At 39.2% G+C, this 18,358-nt stretch overlaps 1 protein-coding gene across 2 annotated transcripts; it reads left to right on the top strand.

Annotated features, from left to right (window-relative positions):
* The first annotated feature begins 1,367 nt into the window (after positions 1-1,367).
* Positions 1,368-17,646, top strand: ppm1ba (protein phosphatase, Mg2+/Mn2+ dependent, 1Ba). Of its 2 annotated transcripts, XM_074675557.1 has the most exons (7): positions 1,368-1,752; positions 8,222-9,113; positions 9,424-9,541; positions 10,645-10,759; positions 11,663-11,720; positions 14,553-14,569; positions 15,328-17,646. In XM_074675557.1, coding segments are annotated over exons 2-7 (1,197 nt in total). In that variant the 5' UTR covers positions 1,368-1,752; positions 8,222-8,225; the 3' UTR covers positions 15,329-17,646. The 2 variants fall into 2 exon arrangements, with proteins under 2 accessions (XP_074531658.1, XP_074531657.1); XM_074675556.1 differs by lacking the exon at positions 14,553-14,569.
* The last annotated feature ends 712 nt before the right edge of the window (positions 17,647-18,358 follow it).

Here is an 18,358-nt window from a genome sequence, read left to right as displayed (position 1 = left end):
TAGAAATACATTGTTGTATTTTTCATGCACATGATCAGATCTTTACTTAATTTAACACAGTCCCACTCTGGACTCATGAAACACCTTTAGTCCAGTCAAATCAAACTTTATTTATGTAGCAAATTTCAAAACAACCGCAGTTGACCTAAGTACTGTACAAGCTTAAAAACACAATTTAATAGATGCAGCTATAATGTCCGCAGCTATGGGAACAAAACAACGGTAGCAAAATTTGAAAAAGCAGCAAAAATGTATGATGAGTCCATAAGAAAAAGCATCGGCAGCAAAATCTGGCAAGGCAGTAAACATAAACCGCTAGTGCAACTCTGTGCACACCACAAATAAATCCAGCGAAGAAGAAAAACACAACACAGTAAATAAAGAACAATTGAAGACATCCAGCAATCAATCTTTTTTTGTGATTTCCATGTGGCTTTTTGTTACAAGGCACTATCAAGCTTTGTTTCTGAAGAGGGCTGTGTGCCGCAAGGCGAAATACAGCAACCACTGTTGCACAGGAGACAATTTAATCGGCCAATCAATGGACTGCTGTGTTTGTAGCTCCACCCTTTGGGGTCTGATCAGTATTTCAAGACACCAACAGAATGGTACCAAAAGTCGTACGGGTCAGTAATTTAAGGACCTGTCCCATTTTTAGTCAAAGGAAACAACAAAAAGTGCTTGCTGTACTGAGACAAACCAAACTGAACTGCTTGGGCTTATGTTTAAAATTACCCATGTATGGTTGCTGTAGGGGCCAAACCTCATCTACAGACATTTACTGAGGCACAAACTGCTGCACATGCAGCAGCTGCAACATGTACATGTGAGGCAAGGGCCTGCTTATTGCTGCTTGCGACTTAAGTTATCTTTACTGTTTATCAGACCTGCTTTTATCAACATTTTGATGATATAAAAACAAAGCTTTTGCTTCCTTCTTTTTTTGGGATTGTTCAAATAAAAGTAGTTTCTCCCTTGACCTGTAAATTTCTTGAAATGAAGTATCAATTTCTCTGCCTTGTGAAATATAGCTTGTTAGACAGTTTTCTCAATACATGTGCTAAATTTCACTGGCAAATAATCATAAAAATAAAAGTATGAAAAGGTTACAGGGTGTGTGTTGGTGTGAAAACTTGAGTTTGGAAAAAATGTTCTCTCCCACACTCATAGACGCACAGAATCACAAACACAAGAGTAAGCAAAAGAGCAATCAAACAACCTGATTTTTACTGTTTACAGAATGACTGAGGAGAGGTCCGTCTGACTGACTTGTTCCAAGTCCAACCGGGTCCCAGCATCAAGTGGCGTTTGTCCAATTGCAGAAGGGACAGAGAGGCTTGCCCCTCCCCAAAACTGCGTGTTGAGAAAGAACGTCATCTGCCTCATACATTTAGCTTTAGCCAAAATTAGCTAGTGGTTGAAATCACAGATAGCCTACACCTTATCGAACGACTTTATTTCTTTTCAGTTGACATCCCACGTAACGGTTATGTATTATGTGTTTCCTGTGTCTACAGTGCCAAACATGCATTTAAAAGCCCCTTTTCGCTGCAGAGACATGCTGATAGCAGAACTGATCGTGTGAAATGCAGGATAGCCTAATCAAAGCTAGCTGACGAGCAGGGGCCGAGAAGCGAAAGTGGCTAACGTTAGCGAGAGATAAGCTTATCACAACAAGCCTGGGTACTTTAGCATACCTACCACTGCAGCTGCGACAAGAGGGACCGATAGAGATAGTTCCTTTCCTACAGAGTAAGTAACATTTATTCAATGTTTCTATCAGCTAGTTTACGTGTAAAACTGACAACTGTGAACTTAGCCAATAGGTTAGCTAGCAACACAAGTGGCCCTGTGGTCAGCTGGGGAAAACTGCTTCAGTAAACATAATCATGGATCCAAAAAGATTAACGCATTGTTGTTTGTGTTTTATTGGTGAAAATCCTGATGTTATCTGTCCTGTTAATGGTATTAGACGGGGTCATTTTTTTGCGGAGTGATTGGCATGTTTAATCACTTATAACACGTTTCTACATGTATATTGCTGAACAGTTTTAATATTTCATTGTGCAGCATCACTGTGGCAGTTCATAATAAAAAGCTCGTAGTGGTAGTGAATTAAATTACACTTTAATTTATGGTAAATAGTGAAAGCCTGTAAGTGTTGTGACACTTGCACGCCCCAAAATGGGGATGTTCCTGTTTTTCGTTTAATGGTTATCTTGAGTTAAATGACACAACTATAGTTTGTATCAAGTTATTCCTCATAAGTTGCTTGTGAAAGTAGTTTTAAGGGTTCATGGGAACATTTATAACGCCACCCTCTACTGCTTATGGTCGATGTGTGTGTGTGTTTTTTTAATCTACGTATTGGTAATCCCAAGCCTGTAAAGCAGTTTCTGATGTAACTGAAAACAACGATTCACACGTTTTGTTTTCGTATTTTGCGCAGAGCACTCATGAAACATCAGCACATGTGTTTACTTGTTTTATTGCCGTGTTGTGGCTACGTTTGTTGCGTTGTTGGTGTGTGTGTGTGGCTGGGTGTCTGGCCGTGTTTGTGTGACAGTGTGTTCCAGAAATGGCAGCATCATCAGTGGCATGTTTGTGTTGGCACCTTGATGGGAAATCCTACACTATGAATGCCACTCTAACCTACTACTACTGCCAGTCTGTTTGCCTGGACAGACATTGTTAGCAAGCAGCTCAAAATATCTCATGGATGAATTTATCAAATGTCAAGAGTGATGAAAAGAGTGTTTTTGTCTTAATGGAAAACTGTGTTACAGATGAATTTCTTTTTTTTTCTTTTTTTTTTGGCTGGCATAACTAATCCTTGATAATTCAGTTCATATCAGCATGATATCAGTAACATGCACAGGTATCCAGAAACTGAAAGCCTTTTTTCTTATTATTATTTTTCTCTGTTATAGGATTATCAGGCTATAGATAAAAATTAAAGAACTGGGCAAGACAGAGCAGTTATAAGCAAGTTGACATCCCCTTCTTGTTTCTAAGAGCTCACTCTTGTCCAGTACAACATGACACATTTACTCTTCTCCTCTTTGGCTGCGGTCTAAGAGGCTCCAGTCTGGTGGAGTATCGGCCCCGGCTTCCCTGACGCCACTGGGATGAAGATGACAGAAACTGTCTGATCAAAGAGCACTTGTTCATGAAAACTGACTGCTTCTAATGCTACTTAAGTAATGAGTCATCAAAGAGAGGGATCTGGGATATCCCCGGTCTATTTATTCCAAGCCTGAAATTTTGTAAACAAGAGCCCTCATTGAGTGACAACACTGATTTAATATTATTCCAAATTTAGATCAAAACGCTCAGACACTGAGACACAACAACAGCATTAAATCACATTTACATTTTTTCAAACTTTTAAAACTGTTGACCTCACCACAACATTTAAATTAGCAGCCCAATTGATGCGTGTCTTGATGACCATAAGAACCAATTATGTAAGAAAGTAAGATCTTCACTGATCCCAGAACAGCCCCTGTACTTAGTGGAAGTACAAGTGCCCTGTCTAAACAGCACTATAAGCTCTTTGCAGGGTGTCCGCGGGGTCTTAAAAAGTATTAAAAGTTGATAAATCAATTTTGGGAAAATTAAGGCCCTTAAAAGGTAATAAAAAGTCTTAATTGTGGTTTTATGAGGTATTAAGTTTCATAGGTATTCAAGCTTTGACCCAAAAAATATCCATAAATATTTATTTTCCTCCTTGCAACTGTCCCCTGATTGGGACGTTAAACATTCAGCCGATGAAGTACTAAAATAGAATCGAATAGAAAAGAATAGAGTTACTTTAGTGATCCCAAACTGGAAAAATGTTGTGTGAACAGCAGAAATCGATGGAGTCAGTAGAAAAATACAAAAAAAAAAGAATGGGATAAAAAAAATACATAAAGACTTTAGTTACATTAAAATACAACAATGAGGATTGTGAGCGGCCATTTCTAGTTTCATAAAGAGAAATTAAATACAACATTAAAGCAAATCACACTATCTCCGGCACATGTCCTAAATTTTAAAAATGATTAAATAATAATTCCTCAGTTTCTTTCTGGCCTCGAATAACTGCTGTTTCTTGTTGTGGGAGTGTCAATTAACCTGCCTTTAGTTTCATTTGTTCTTTTAAGCTTTATTTCTCCTTAGCTTACATAATTTCTGTAAAAATGTAAACTACAACTGTTAAAAAGTGGATGCCAACAACAACTGAAAGCTGCGATAAAGTCTTTAAACTTTTTTAAAGGTTTTTGAAAAAGTCTTAAAAAGGTATTGAAATCAACCTCAGGATTTTAGCATATACCCTGTCTTTGGTTAAACTGATCAGGTAAAAATCTACCCACTGCTGTCTGGGTTCACTTTTCAATGGGACTTATTGACAGCAAAAAATAATTGAGTCAAAAATGGGCAAACTTTACAAGTCATCCTTATGGGGCAGTATGAATATCATAAGTAAGCCTGCATATCTTTGTTTGAGTTTTTAATCTGTCATGTTTCATAAACACTGTTATCAAGTATGTATAATACTTAGTCCTTAGAGCATTCTTCTTTGCAAGCATGCATCAGCTTGTTGACTTAACTAATGGCCATTTCACAGAGGATATTTTGTAGCACACAATATAGCGTGTCAGTCAGGGAAAACAATATTGGGACACTATTCATCTGACCGTATTATTTCTCTGTGTGTGGTGTATGATGGTTGTTAGCCTTTTAGTCAGTGTACATTGATTTTTCCACTACTTTTTACGCTGCATTGAGGGGATAACTTCAATATCAAAATGTTTCACCAGACATAAAGACAACACGGTACAGACACATTCAGTGGTGCATGAAACTTCCAAACATTAACCCCATACCTGGTAGTTATAATTTTATGTCTATATGAAGACTATCATATGTACGATTATGAAAATCTTGATTGATATTGCTTTACTTTTGATTTATACTTATATTCATACAATTAAAACTTCTGAATTATAACAATCATTTTTGTTAATATTTGTCAGATAAAAAGCTGTTTCTTTTTATGTTTCTTTCTATTTTTTCCTTTTATTTTTCCTTCAGAGCAGTAGGGATAGAATAGAGGAAATCCAGATCCAATCCAAGCTCCCCCTTCCAGGACTGCAGCCTCTGTGCACTGGGCATGTGATTGAACTGCCAGGCTGCACCAGAACCCTTGAAGAGTGTTGTTCTATACATCAAACAAACACTGACAACTTGAGGAAGCATTGAAGTGCTGTTAGTGGTAGTCCACTGCTGTGTGTAGTCTGCGTTTGACAGGTTAATCCTGTCCTGTGTGGATCCCATCAGCAGCTGACTGTTAAATTGAGTTAGCTTGTTAAAGCTGCCCTGCTTGTCTGTTGTCTCAGACACTGGCTCTGTCTGTTTGCCAGCTTTAAACTCTGACTCTCATAAAGCATCACCCATCAACACTATGCTGAAATTTATACCATTTGAAAAAAGATGAAGTAAAACATAAAAAGCACGATAGAGTAAGTAACACCCTGAAATGCATATGTGCTTCATAAATGGGCTATTAAGTACACACTCACACACACAAAGCATGAATGTGCCTGCGTCTTGTTGCATGCTGCATCCACCAACAACTACTGCTGATGTTGCTTTGACGCTCACTCAGCTGCCACTCCAAGCTTTGTATCCATGGAAACCTCAAACTGAGTGACATCACTCCCTGGAGTTATCTGCACTTTCATCAGTGTGCTTATAACTTATTTATACCACTATTTATCTTTCATGTGAGACCAACAGGGTGTTGAAGCTGTGTGTTAAATGTGACTTGTCAGGGGATTTGGTGCTAAGTGTGTATGTGGTTGCAGCACAGGGAAAAGCGTAAATGATTTGGTGTGGTGATTTGTGCACATGGCTTTAAAATCTACGATTAATGGAGTGAATGTGAGTGCAATACATTTATTGTCAAAGTAATAATTCAAGTGGTGTGTATTAATGATGCTTCTCAGCCCTTTGATGGGGATCCAGTGTGTCTGCTGCTATGCTAAACAAAACACCTGTTTTACCCCAGTTTAATCAACTGAGTCATTCAGACCTCATCAGTATTGATCATCCAGTCTTCTTTGATTGTAAACTGACTGAAAAGCTTCTTCATACATCATCTTCATACATTCATCTGAGACTATAAGAAGCATCTCAGTTTTTAATACATCTAGAACAGGGGTCTTCAACCTGTGGCTCTGGAGCCTCATGTGGCTCTTTGACTCCTTTGCAGTGGCTCCTTGTAGCTTTAAAAATATTATTGAAATAAAGGGCTTTAATATTTTAATGATAACACACACAAAGTTTATATTTTTTGTGATATTTTTTTGTAGTTTTTTATTTATTTTTTTATTTCAATATGTTGACATTTTTGCAAATAAAGAAAAGGATTCCACATTTTTTAAAGATTTTGCAAATTTTCAAATTTTTTTTATACAAATCCCTCTTTTTTGCATGTTTAGAAAGTTTTACAATTTTTGGAAATGAAGCAAGATTTTGAAATTGCATTATTTAAGTTTTTTTTTTTCAAATATATGACATTTCATCAACTTCTTTGACATTTTGCACATTTTTTAAATTAATTTTTTTTATTTGTCAAATTTTAGATTTTTTTTTTATTTCCAAATTTTGCAAAATTTATAAAATCTATGACACTACAAATTTCTTTTTTTTTCTTACATTTGCAATTTCATAAAAAAAAGATTAAATAAATAAATTGATAAAAATAACAAACTAAGAAATCACATGTACAAATTTATAAACACTAAAACTTCTTGTTTAGATAATTATTCACCTGATTATACACTTTTTTTGTCTCAATGAGAAGATAAAGTAGATTTTGCGGCTCCCGAATGACTTTCATCCAGGTGAGATGAGGCAAAACGGATCTTTTGCAAGTAAAGGTTGCTGACCCCTGATGTAGAATAATGTATGCAAAAACATACCTAATCCATCAGATCATATCAAAGTATCCTGAACTGTACATTCACAGACACACTTGATCACATATCAAAGGGAGAAGCATCACTGCTATACACCACATGCAATTTCTAAGGCTAAGTGGCTGCTAAGTGGTGCAACAGTCAATAGCCATAGTTTGCAATATGCAATCAATTAACGTGGAGTTTCACCCTCCTATAAAGCAGTCTGATTTTACTGTACATTTAGCTAATGCAGTTGCAGTTATTGACTCAATAACTCATTTTCTTTATCATGGTGGAGTTTGTTAATGCTCTCAGTGGCTAATTCTTCCTGTCCAAAGAAGCTTTTAAGCTAGCTCCGCAGGCATTTAACGTTCAAACAAAGTGCTTGTGCTATTCCTGGAAGTGATAAGAAATTATCACTGGTTGATTGAATTATTCTTCTGAGCTAATAAGGGAAACAGTGACAGTAGCATACACATACATATAATTAACCCTGTAAAGCCTGACTCAATTTATCCAAGTGCTAGAGAAAAAAATTCAACTGTTCTTGAGAGAAGAGGAGATGAGCTTTCCTGATATGATCTCTGACTCTTTAAGGACAAAATAGTCCAGGTGGCCTGTATGATCCTGAGGTGATAATGGGTGAACATTTAGTTTTTGGGTTTTGCAGCTCATCTTGGTGTTATGATTATTTAAATAGCCTTGTGTTCCAACTCAGCTTCTTTTATGGGAACACATTAATTTTATGATCCAAAGTTCAGCCAGCATTGTCTAAGCACCAGAATACTGTTAAATTGAATGGAGCCACACTAAAGCCTTGATACCTTCACCTGTATTAGAGTGCCTGTTTGTAGAAAGTCAGTGCCAAACCTTGCATTATCAAGTAGAATTAGAGATCTAGCCACACAGCTGGGGACAAGTGGGGAACTTGAAGATCATCGTCTTTGCAATCAAACAAATTTAAGGAAACAGAGCACTGGGAAGAGATTGAGTCTGTTTTGCTGACTTTTCAAAAGTAGTTCCTTAAATAGCTGCACATTTGAGCAGATCTGCTTTTATAAAATGAGGAAAGGGGTAAGTCATTTACCCCATTATTAAACAATACAGCCATTCCAAGGATAACCATTAAAGTTATAATGAGTTTGTGTTGCACATCCCTTAGGACAAAATCGAGTTGTCTCTTACTGGATGAAATAGTCTGTACTGTTCAGTTAAGTGACTTTTTCTTTTTTTCTTTTTTGTCCTGTGTCCTCATGGTTCTCTCTGGGCAGAGTCATGGGTGCGTTCCTGGACAAACCCAAGACAGAGAAGCACAACTCACATGGCGAGGGAAACGGCCTTCGCTTTGGGCTCAGCTCCATGCAGGGCTGGCGGGTGGAAATGGAGGACGCTCATACAGCTGTGTTGGAACTTCCTGCTCCTGGTATGAATGACTGGTCCTTCTTTGCTGTGTATGATGGTCACGCTGGATCCAGGGTGGCAAACTACTGCTCTAAACACCTTCTGAAACACATAATCAGTGCCAGCTTAGAGGCTGGAGCATCTCAAGGCTCCCAGACGGGTTCAGAAAGCTCCATTAATGACCTACCAGCCTCAATTCCTCCTCCAGTAGAGGCTGTGAAATCCGGGATCCGGACAGGTTTCCTGAGGATTGATGAGCACATGCGCAGCTCATCTGACCTCCGCAACGGCTTGGACCGTAGTGGCTCTACAGCAGTGGGTGTGCTCATGTCTCCGGATCATTTCTTCTTCATTAATTGTGGGGACTCTCGAGCCGTTCTTTACCGCAACTCGCACGTATGCTTTTCCACCCTCGACCACAAGCCCTGCAACCCACGTGAGAGAGAACGCATCCAGAATGCAGGCGGCTCAGTCATGATTCAGAGGGTTAATGGTTCATTGGCTGTATCCCGAGCCTTGGGGGACTATGACTACAAGTGCGTGGAGGGCAAGGGTCCCACAGAGCAGCTGGTCAGTCCAGAGCCAGCTGTGTTTGAGATGATTCGAGCCCCAGAGCAGGATCAGTTTGTGGTACTGGCATGCGATGGTATCTGGGATGTCATGTCCAACGAGGAGCTGTGTGAGTTTGTGAAATCTAGACTGGAGGTGTCTGATGACCTGGAGAGAGTCTGCAATGAAGTGGTGGACACTTGCCTGCACAAGGTGGGAATACACAAATGATTTTGTTTAAAATGTTAACCCATACTCATTGTCTGATGTTTTAAAAGATGAGTTGTAAAATGTGGTTTTATCATTGCTTATAAACTGCAGCTGTGGTGAGATAAAAACTGCTTTACAGAAAATGTCTCATTAATGGCCCATTCCACTGTAGCCATCTGTACCAAAGCTGCCTCAGCTCTGAGAGTGTAAACTGCTCAGCATGTCCAGAAACGTACCCTCAAAATTTCTTTCAGTACCCCAAATGACTCCCTCTCTAACATGCTCCTTTGTCGTTCCTGCCTGTCCATCTCAGGGGAGTCGGGACAACATGAGTGTTGTGTTAGTGTGCTTGCCCAGCGCTCCCAAAGTGTCAGAGGAAGCTGTGAGGAAAGATGCTGACCTCAACAAATATCTGGAGTCTCGAGTAGAAGGTGAGAATGGACGTGTGGAGAAGAAAGAAAACCAAAGAAGGACTGATGAATTCCTCATTTTCTTCATCTCTCTTTTAGTTTTGAAAACAACTCAAGAGTACTCTATATATTTGAAAAAAGTTGTTTATTTGGTTCAGATATATATATATTTTGAGTTCTTCTATTGATGACAGTTTTGGTTGTTAAAATTGGCGGTACATTCTTGATTGAAAACAAAATTCACCCAGTACTGTTGTCTAATGTAGCTGGGAAAATATGTCTTCATCTCGGATCCTGCAGAGTTATTTTCTTAAAGACACCGGATCCCTCTCTGGGTGAATCAGTATCATATCTGCATGTATGTTTTCTCCACTGACTGCCCCTGGGGGTCTCTATTGTCTAACCTCCAGCCAAGTCTGCCCTGGCTCTCAGCAGAGGACTGACACCATCATGACCTCCTTTTCCATTTCAGCAAGCATCTCCTCTCTATATTCCCTGTTCGCTCCTCCCAACCATTCCTCTCTGTGAACGCACATTTCTCTTCCTTCTCTCGCTCAAACATTCTCTGTTTTGTCTGGATAAATTTCCTGCTCCCCCTTGTCTTACTCTCTCTCTTTCTCATCGTATCCTGTTTTTCTCAGGATGATGATCCCAGAGCAGGTTATTTAGTCTGTGTAGGTGGTGCCAGCTCTGTAGCTGGCTACTGTTTGATTGCTTAACACCAGCGCTGATCAGCTGCGATGAATGTGGAGGAACTGTGTAACAAATACAACAGCGTAAAGTTAATGTGTTCATTACTTCATATTAATGATTGTTGATGAGTTTGTCAGGTGCTCTAGAAATGGTTAGACGCGCTATAAGGGATGTGAGTTCTGCAAAGGTTTTGTTTAGTTTGGCTTGAGGCGCTGTCTGATACTGGAGGATAGAAAGAAAGAGGGAGAGGAATGCACTGGCTGAGCATTGAACTGGCCTCTTGCCACTCTCAGCTCAGTTGCAGGCCTCTTTGTGTCACCCCCTCTTGCCCCCATCTCAAACACACAATCATTTCCACAGATTTACTTGTACAGCTTTTATCCGTCACTGTCTTTCTTGTCTTGTGTAATATATGGCTGTGGTTGCTTTAGATATGTTGTCTCGGCCAGCGGAGGAAGGGTTCCCGGACCTGGTAACAGTGATGAGAAACCTTTCCACTGACAGTGGCATGCCCACCTTGCCACCAGGGGGAGGACTCGCCAGCAAGTAAGAACCGCCTCACGTTAGCAGAACGATCAAATCTGAGTTCTGCAGTCAGAAACAATTGGAAAGTTCAAGGAGTTTGAGATTTTGCTAAGTGCCATTTGTGTGTAATGCACATGCTCAGCTGTAAGGCCTACCTTCCTTCCTCTGCCTACATTTTTGTCATTTTTTTCAGTCTAGACAGGGCCAGCAAAAGTCTTTACAGCCGAACCCCAGTTTAATGTACTTTCTTTTAGGGATACACGATATTGTTTTTTTGCTGATATCCAATATGCCGATATATCGAAACCCCTTTTGGCCGATACCGATACCGATAATCACAAGTTTGTTTGTTTTTTTCACTGTAAAGAAAGCTAAGTCGATCCTGTACTGGAATTTATATGTTACTCTTATTGTGACGGTCTTATTTGTTTAAGAAACACACATAAAACAAGACAAAAACATTTGATTTTACCATGAATAAGAAATGTATTATTTTTCAAACTCAAGACATTCAGTATTGAAATACAGAAAAATAATTTCTTTAGATCACATGAACTTTAAATGTACAATGCATTTTTAAACATAACCAAGTTGCATTTGATTATTTTAGAGCTACTGTAACAACCTGGTGACAGACACAGAGCTCTGCAGTGCAAATAAATGAAGTGCTACATTTTATTTAAGGAGCTTATTTTTCAGGTGGAAAATAATGATAATCCTAACTGAATAGCACCTTATCGGCTGTGCATATCAGCAGAAATTTTCATATCTGCCGATACCGATGAACGTGTTTTTAAGCTTTTATCAGCCGATACTGATATTGTGCCGATAATATCGTGCATCCCTACTTTCTTTGTGTTCTGACTTTGATTTATGGATTTAAATGCATTTTTAGAGAGACCTAATTGTGTGTTGTATCTACAGACGCAGTGTTATTGAAGCAGTTTACAACCGTTTGAACCCGTACAAGGAAGAAGATGGGGTGAGTATCAGTTACGGTGTCAGGCTGGAGCTTTGTCCGTCTTTGACCATTTGAAACAATCCTACAGAGAACTTAAAACATTGTTCCATATCTGAGTCATAAGCTGACCTGCTTTTCTTTTTTTTTTTTAAACGTTTAAAGGTCTCTGAAACCTGCTCCTATTCTATTGATTCATTCTATCTGGTTGATCAGGGTGGGGTTTGTGTGTGGAATAGTCATTTTCACGCTGTAAAACCACAACAGATGAAGTATAACAACTGACTTCAGAGATGCCCTTAAGTCCAACACACCCACAGATTGTAACAAACATCAGTTTTTTGAGAGTTCGGTGCATGATGCACACCTTTCTGTCTGCTTCAAGATTAAATTATGCATGCATGACTACATGGCTTTGTCTTTCTCGAGGAACTGAGATAGTTTTCCCCCTCACCAACATTAGGTGAAAAGAGTGTTAGCTTTAAATTCATTGCTTTATGTTTGCGTGGGGTGTTTTGTGCATTTACTCACCTTTTCTGTTTTCTTTCTTTTTTTTTTTTTTAGATTTTTACAAATTTTATCCTCTGTTTACCTCTTCAGAAGTTGAGATTTTTAAAATCAGTATTATAGTATCATATATAAGTTTGCGTCCCATGTGCAGAGGCTACAGGGCTTGTTACAGTGGACACTGGTTCAACTCGTGGTCACTACCCATTATTGTCCACCACCTGCTACTTTCCTTTACTTCAGCTGTTTTATCTAACAAAGCCACATATAACCAAAATATGATGTAAGAGACCTGTTTAGAGGTTAGTAGCTGAACCCTTATGAAGGAGACCAATTGTGAAAACTAAATTTTCACCTTTCCTCATTAACGCCAGTTTTACCACCAAACATTTGGTGCCCACTGTTCTCACAGTTCAGGACACAGTGTCATTGTGTGTCAGCAGCTGGATGGCTTGCCCCTCAAGCTTTTGTTGTTAACAGTTTTTCAAATGGTGGTGTTGCAAATGTACAACTTATGAAAAATGAGGAACATAAAGTAACAATGTTTAAAGGTCCCATATCATGCTCCTTTTCTGCAGTTTAATATGGATCATTGATGTCTTCATGAAATGGTAGTAACATGTTTTGGTCCAAAAAAACAATAAATCAAGCACAGCAGCATTGTTTCCAGGCTCTCATAGCCCCTCTGTTCAGAACGCTCTGATTTAGTGGGCGTGACCTACAATGTAAATCAGCCACCGCTGATACCGTCCCACTCTTCCGCGTCACTGAGAGCGGCGCCATGTAACCATGGCTACCGAGCTCCAAGTGCACAATGTTTAGAAAACAGCGAAGCTCTGTTATTGTAACATTACAAGCTAAAACAACAGGGGGGTATCTGCTCCAGTGGACCAATCACTGACTTGCTCCTGATTGGTCAAAAAAGGGAATCGCTGACGTCAAAATCCCGGGAATTCCATACAGCTCGTTTTAAGTCAGGATTTTACAATCACAAGCACTACTAAGTACAGGTTTTGTCATTAAATGTCACATTTTGTGGGCTGGGAGGAAAGCCAAAGACCCACAAGTTTCACTAAAAGACTTTATAAAGTGATTTTTTGCATAGTATGGGACTTTTAACGCCAAAAATAATACACATGAATGCTTACGTGTAACACAGAAAGAGGTATAGTGTGAGGAAGTCTGAGTATCAGATTTTTAAAGCACATTTCAAAGCAGTGCCCAAACTCTTCTGAAATATCGAATTTAATCTGAATACACCGCTTCTATGCAATCACTATTTGACCTTTGTTCTGTGTGCAGTCGGCTTTCTGTGGTCATTGAACTTTTAGAAACCACAATTAATAGTCTATTTGTACATTGACTAAAAAAACCCAAGTTTAGTTCTTACAGTTTCCTGTCTCAATTTAAGACCTCTTTAATGGATGTCAGTACAGAATGTTCCCACTACTTTTGTCTGGAGCTTAATATGTTGTCCCTGTGGTACTTCAGTAGTAGCTACACAGGGTTTACAGCTAAAGAGAAAATCCTGTTTTTCAGTTATTCTTATTTCAGCCTCACTTTGTTTTAGCTGCTCTCTTTAAGGCCTCACTCCACGAATCCCCTCCTCTCTGACTGGCCAACCTTCTTGAGGTCTGTCAGGCAGATTAGTGGTCAGACCTCACATTTTAGACCCACCCCTCCGATGTGTAATGAACTCGTTTTGGAGATGCTAATGTGATGACCTCATCATTTCAGCAAGTCTTGTGAAAATCTAGGACTATCTTAGATCAGACTGTTTTGAGCAGTTCACAGAGAAATTCGGGATTTCTACAGTAGGAACATCTAGCTTTGTTACTTTATCTATATCGCCATTGGACGGATTGACCTTGAAAACATTAGTAACCACCTCGGTAAAGTTTTTGAGGCTGAAGGCAAAGACAAAATTTGCAGAAACAAATTTGGAAATTCCCATCTTGGGGTATGTCATAAAATAAAAATTTTAGTCACTGAAGTTGAGTTTTTTCAACAGTGCTAATTTGTGTGATTTGCTTCACAAATTTGTCTCTTCCCTTCATCTTTCTGTCATTTGTTATGCTAAAAAATCAACCTGCCTTTGGCCCATGCACATCAATAGTCAGAATGATAAAAAATTAAATAAAACTACATATTTAAATACTACTTCAAACTTCTCAAATAAAGGCGTAGTAAGTAAAATATGGCCTTAAATATTATCTCATTGCAATTTTCCAAAGATAATCATTAAATCCCATACTCAACAGTTTTCATGTTGAGAAACACACACTAGTAGATACTGACAGAGGATATATCCATTTGTCTAACTGTGTGTTCACCCTCTGATTAACGCAGCCCTCCTGTTTCATTTGGTAAGTGATGACATATATAACTGTGACACCCCTTTCCCATTCTTCTCCCAACACCTCATCCACACACATAAAAACACTCATTCTTACAGGCATGTGAGTGGCAACCTGCTGCACATATTCCCTTGTCAGTCCTCCATCAGTCTTTACTCCCTGCTCTGATGTACTTTCTGGCATGTGGAGCTCCATTTAGAGATTTAAGGCGTCTTTGTGCAGACATGACTGTCCAGGTTTGATGGAGATGGATGATCATTGTTTCTGGTCCTGTCTGTCTCTCCTCTCACATCACATGCACACAAACACGCATGCACCTACCCCACACGCATGCACTCTGTCTTCCTCAGTCTTTTCACATGTGCACGCAAGTAAACAAAGGTCTGCGTTTCTGTGTTCCTTCCTTCAGTAAGACGAAAGTCCTTGGGATTGTTGTGTTGGCATATTATTGCAGAAAGAACCTATACATCGAGATTAGAAGTGTACACTGGCCTCCCTTGTTGAATCTGCCTTCTCCCTGTCATAATTTTATTTTTTATTGTGTTGATCGGAGAAAAAGTTGCCCTTGAAAGTCCAGGTTTGGAAACAAAATCATGGAATGTGTCTGTAAATATTGTGCTTCTTTTTTGATAACCTTGGTCCTCTTTTGTCCTCTTTCCTTCACCTTTCTCACCCCTTGTTTTCCCTCTTTGCTCTTCCCTCTCTTGTCTCTGCTGTCCAATTTGTCTCCTCTTTTTCCTCTCCCTGTGTTGTCTCTCCTCTTGTAGAGCGGAGCAGAGTTGGAGTGCCACTGGTAGCTTCCCAGCACAACTGCCTGATCCTATAGGAAACATATAAATAGGACCACTTTTCCACACAAGATCACATCCATGGTCACCGTATACTTTCCTCTGGGATCCTTCTGTTCTTCACCTACACTAAGAGATCAGTAAAAGGAGAAATCCAGGTTTAAAAACAAACAAAAAAACTCACTCACTGTGGAGGACTGTAAAACAAAGTTTCTTGGTTCTTTTGTAGAATAAACAGAAAAAATAAAACCTGCATTGAAAGCAGAGGCAAACAAGCACAGATTTCTATTGGCCCCCTCCTTTTTTCTTGCTTTCTTTTTGGTGGTCGTTTTTGTTGTGGATTGACGGTGATGCTGCTGTGAAAGCTTTGGTGCCTGTCTTAGAACACAGAAAGAAGGGAGGACAACACAACCCAACAGCTGTCCAGCAACTTGTGACTAAACCAGCTTCTTACGGATAAGACACCGGACTGAAGTAGGCTTCATATTTTGGCATTATTTGTTCTGGTTAATGATCTTGCAGCCAATGGATCACACAAGCCTGAGACTCTCACACATCTCAAGTTGTCCAATTCAGGCAAGCTTGGAGTTTTTGCCGTTGCTGGTACCCCAAACAGGGGCTCTTGAGCAAGCTTCCCAGAACTTCCAGTGGAGTACTCTCAAGAGAACCAAGTCTGTTTTGCAACAAAAATCCCGTTTTGGCCTCTTTGCTCTTGTCTAAACTAAAACAGGAGAAGAATAACAGAGTCAGCCGACTCATCTTGCATGTTCCTGCTCATTTTCTCTCCTCCTGTATCTTTAAGGCTATTACCAAATGGTGGGTTTCTCATTCTTCCCTTTTGCTTTCCTCTGCCTTCTTATGAGATAAGAGACACTCAGCTGTCATCTGCATAAAGAGGCAGCTCCAGAGTTGTAATCTTTTCAGCCTGCTGTTGCGTAACGTTAAGATAGAAATTATATATAAAATTTTTATTCCCAGCCATAGTATTCATTGTGGCCTAATGTGCGTGTGGTGTGTTTGCACGTGAAGACAATTTGAAACACAAAAACTTGCACACACAGTGTTTCCACCCAGCAGCTTTCCAAAGACAGGGTTTGTGGAGCTCCTTTTTTTCTTCTCCTTCTTTGTCGTCCATTTCCTATCCACACATGCACAATCCTGCTTCTGCTAAAACTTGCCTTTTCTATCTCCTGAATATCCTGTTTATTGACAGAAAAATGCCTTCTTGTTTAGATTAAAACAATTCCATGAAAATTAATTTTATAATGTTTTTGATATATATGACTTTTAGATAACTTTGGCTGGGATCATAGATGGATCAAAAAAACAATGAGGGGAGCATAAAATAAAATTTATACATCAGGAGAGAGAAGGTTTTTCACAGTATGAATTGGAGGAGCACACAGACAGGAGGAGTCCCAGAGCTGTTCCTCTTAATTTTCTACAGCTGCCTTTGTAGACTTCACCCCAAAGGCACAGGATGATGGCGGAGAAATCTCTGGTTTAGACTCTCTGGATTACCCAGGAGTCTGTTTCATAGCAAGCAACCCAAGCACTAATACCTGAAACTACAGACACATATTTGTCAAAAAAAAAGCTCCCCTTGCAGACTAAGTGGATACACAAACTTTGCATGTGTACTCTTTTCTATATGCATAAGATAGCATATACAAAACTGTAATATACACCTCTTTTCAATCATTCACAGGTAAAGTCATTGTATTTTTCTGAAGTGACAGTATTGAAAGAGAAAAAAGCCTACAGGAGTTTGCTGGCTGATGTTCTTGTGGTACACTTGCTCTTGGTGCCATATGACACATAGGTACTTGAATGTGTAGTTGTTTTGCAGTTGAGTTGTTTTTATGGGTTGATTGTTTTTTTCTCTTTTTTGTGGTGGAGGGAGTGGGATGGGTGGGATCTCTATTAGCTGTGCATGTTTTTTTGAGGGAGGAGTGTATTTTGTGTGTGAGTGGGAGATGTACTTAGTGGGAGTATGGGGGTAATGTGGGTATGTGAAGCGTGGTGAAACACAACGCCAGAGAAAAAGATGAAACCTTTAAATACCTCTGTTGATTAATCACAAATACCAGACTCTTTCCCTAAAATCAGAAGAATTCTGTTGTTGACTCCAGCATTACATTTCCAGACAATTTCCCTCAATTTTTTACAATGTGTTGTGTTTCACCACACTGAACACAGCTCTTGAGTTAAGGTTTATGTTTAAGCTATTTCAGACACTGGGCTCAAAGAGGAACAACAGGAGGGAGAAATGTTTTATTAATGTATTATTTTCTTCTTTTTTTTTCAATCTTCACACTGATTCCACTGCATGGACATGTTTGCAGCTCTCCTCATCATGTCAACATTGAATATTTCAGCAGGCTTCTTTTCTCCCTCTTCTTGAAAAAACAAAACAAAACCCAAAATCTTGAATTTCTTTTTGAGAATATTTTGAAGAATAACTTCACAGGTTTGGTGATTTCTGAAAAATGACACCCTAACATGTTGCATCAGCTGAAAGATGTCAAGGAAAGATGATATGAAATTGCTCAGGACTGTGACTGCAAGAATTTGGTTACAGATACACACTAGCTGACAAAATACTACATTCCTGATTCTTTATCTTTGCCTCCTTCTGTCCTCTGCTCACTCTTTCTACACTAACTGTAGGTCATGTGTGATGGCAGTGATAAATTCCATGCTTCTTTTTTTTAATTTATTCCTGTTGAATGCAGTAATGATAAGCTGGTGTTCTTTTGAGAGTTATCTAGAATCCACTCACCTTCACTACTCAGCTTTTAGAGGACTAAAAGCAGGTGAGATTACGAAGGGTATTCACCACCTCTACTTCCTGTACTAATTTCCCCGTATGCTATTGTGATGTTACAGACCATACAGTGAACATAAACGTCAATAAAAGATGGATTTAAGTTTGTACGGTTCAGGCTGTTTCATTTGTATTTTTGTTTAGCTTCACATTTGTAGCATTCAATCATTGACAGGGTCTCCA

Source organism: Halichoeres trimaculatus, unplaced genomic scaffold, assembly GCF_033239565.1.
Source record: "Halichoeres trimaculatus isolate MK-OKI-2021-1 unplaced genomic scaffold, fHalTri1.1 fHalTri1_scaffold_8, whole genome shotgun sequence".
NCBI classification, from domain to species: domain Eukaryota; kingdom Metazoa; phylum Chordata; class Actinopteri; order Labriformes; family Labridae; genus Halichoeres; species Halichoeres trimaculatus.
The sequence above is the reverse complement of the archived record's forward strand: the minus strand, read 5'-3'. Positions and strand labels throughout refer to the sequence as shown.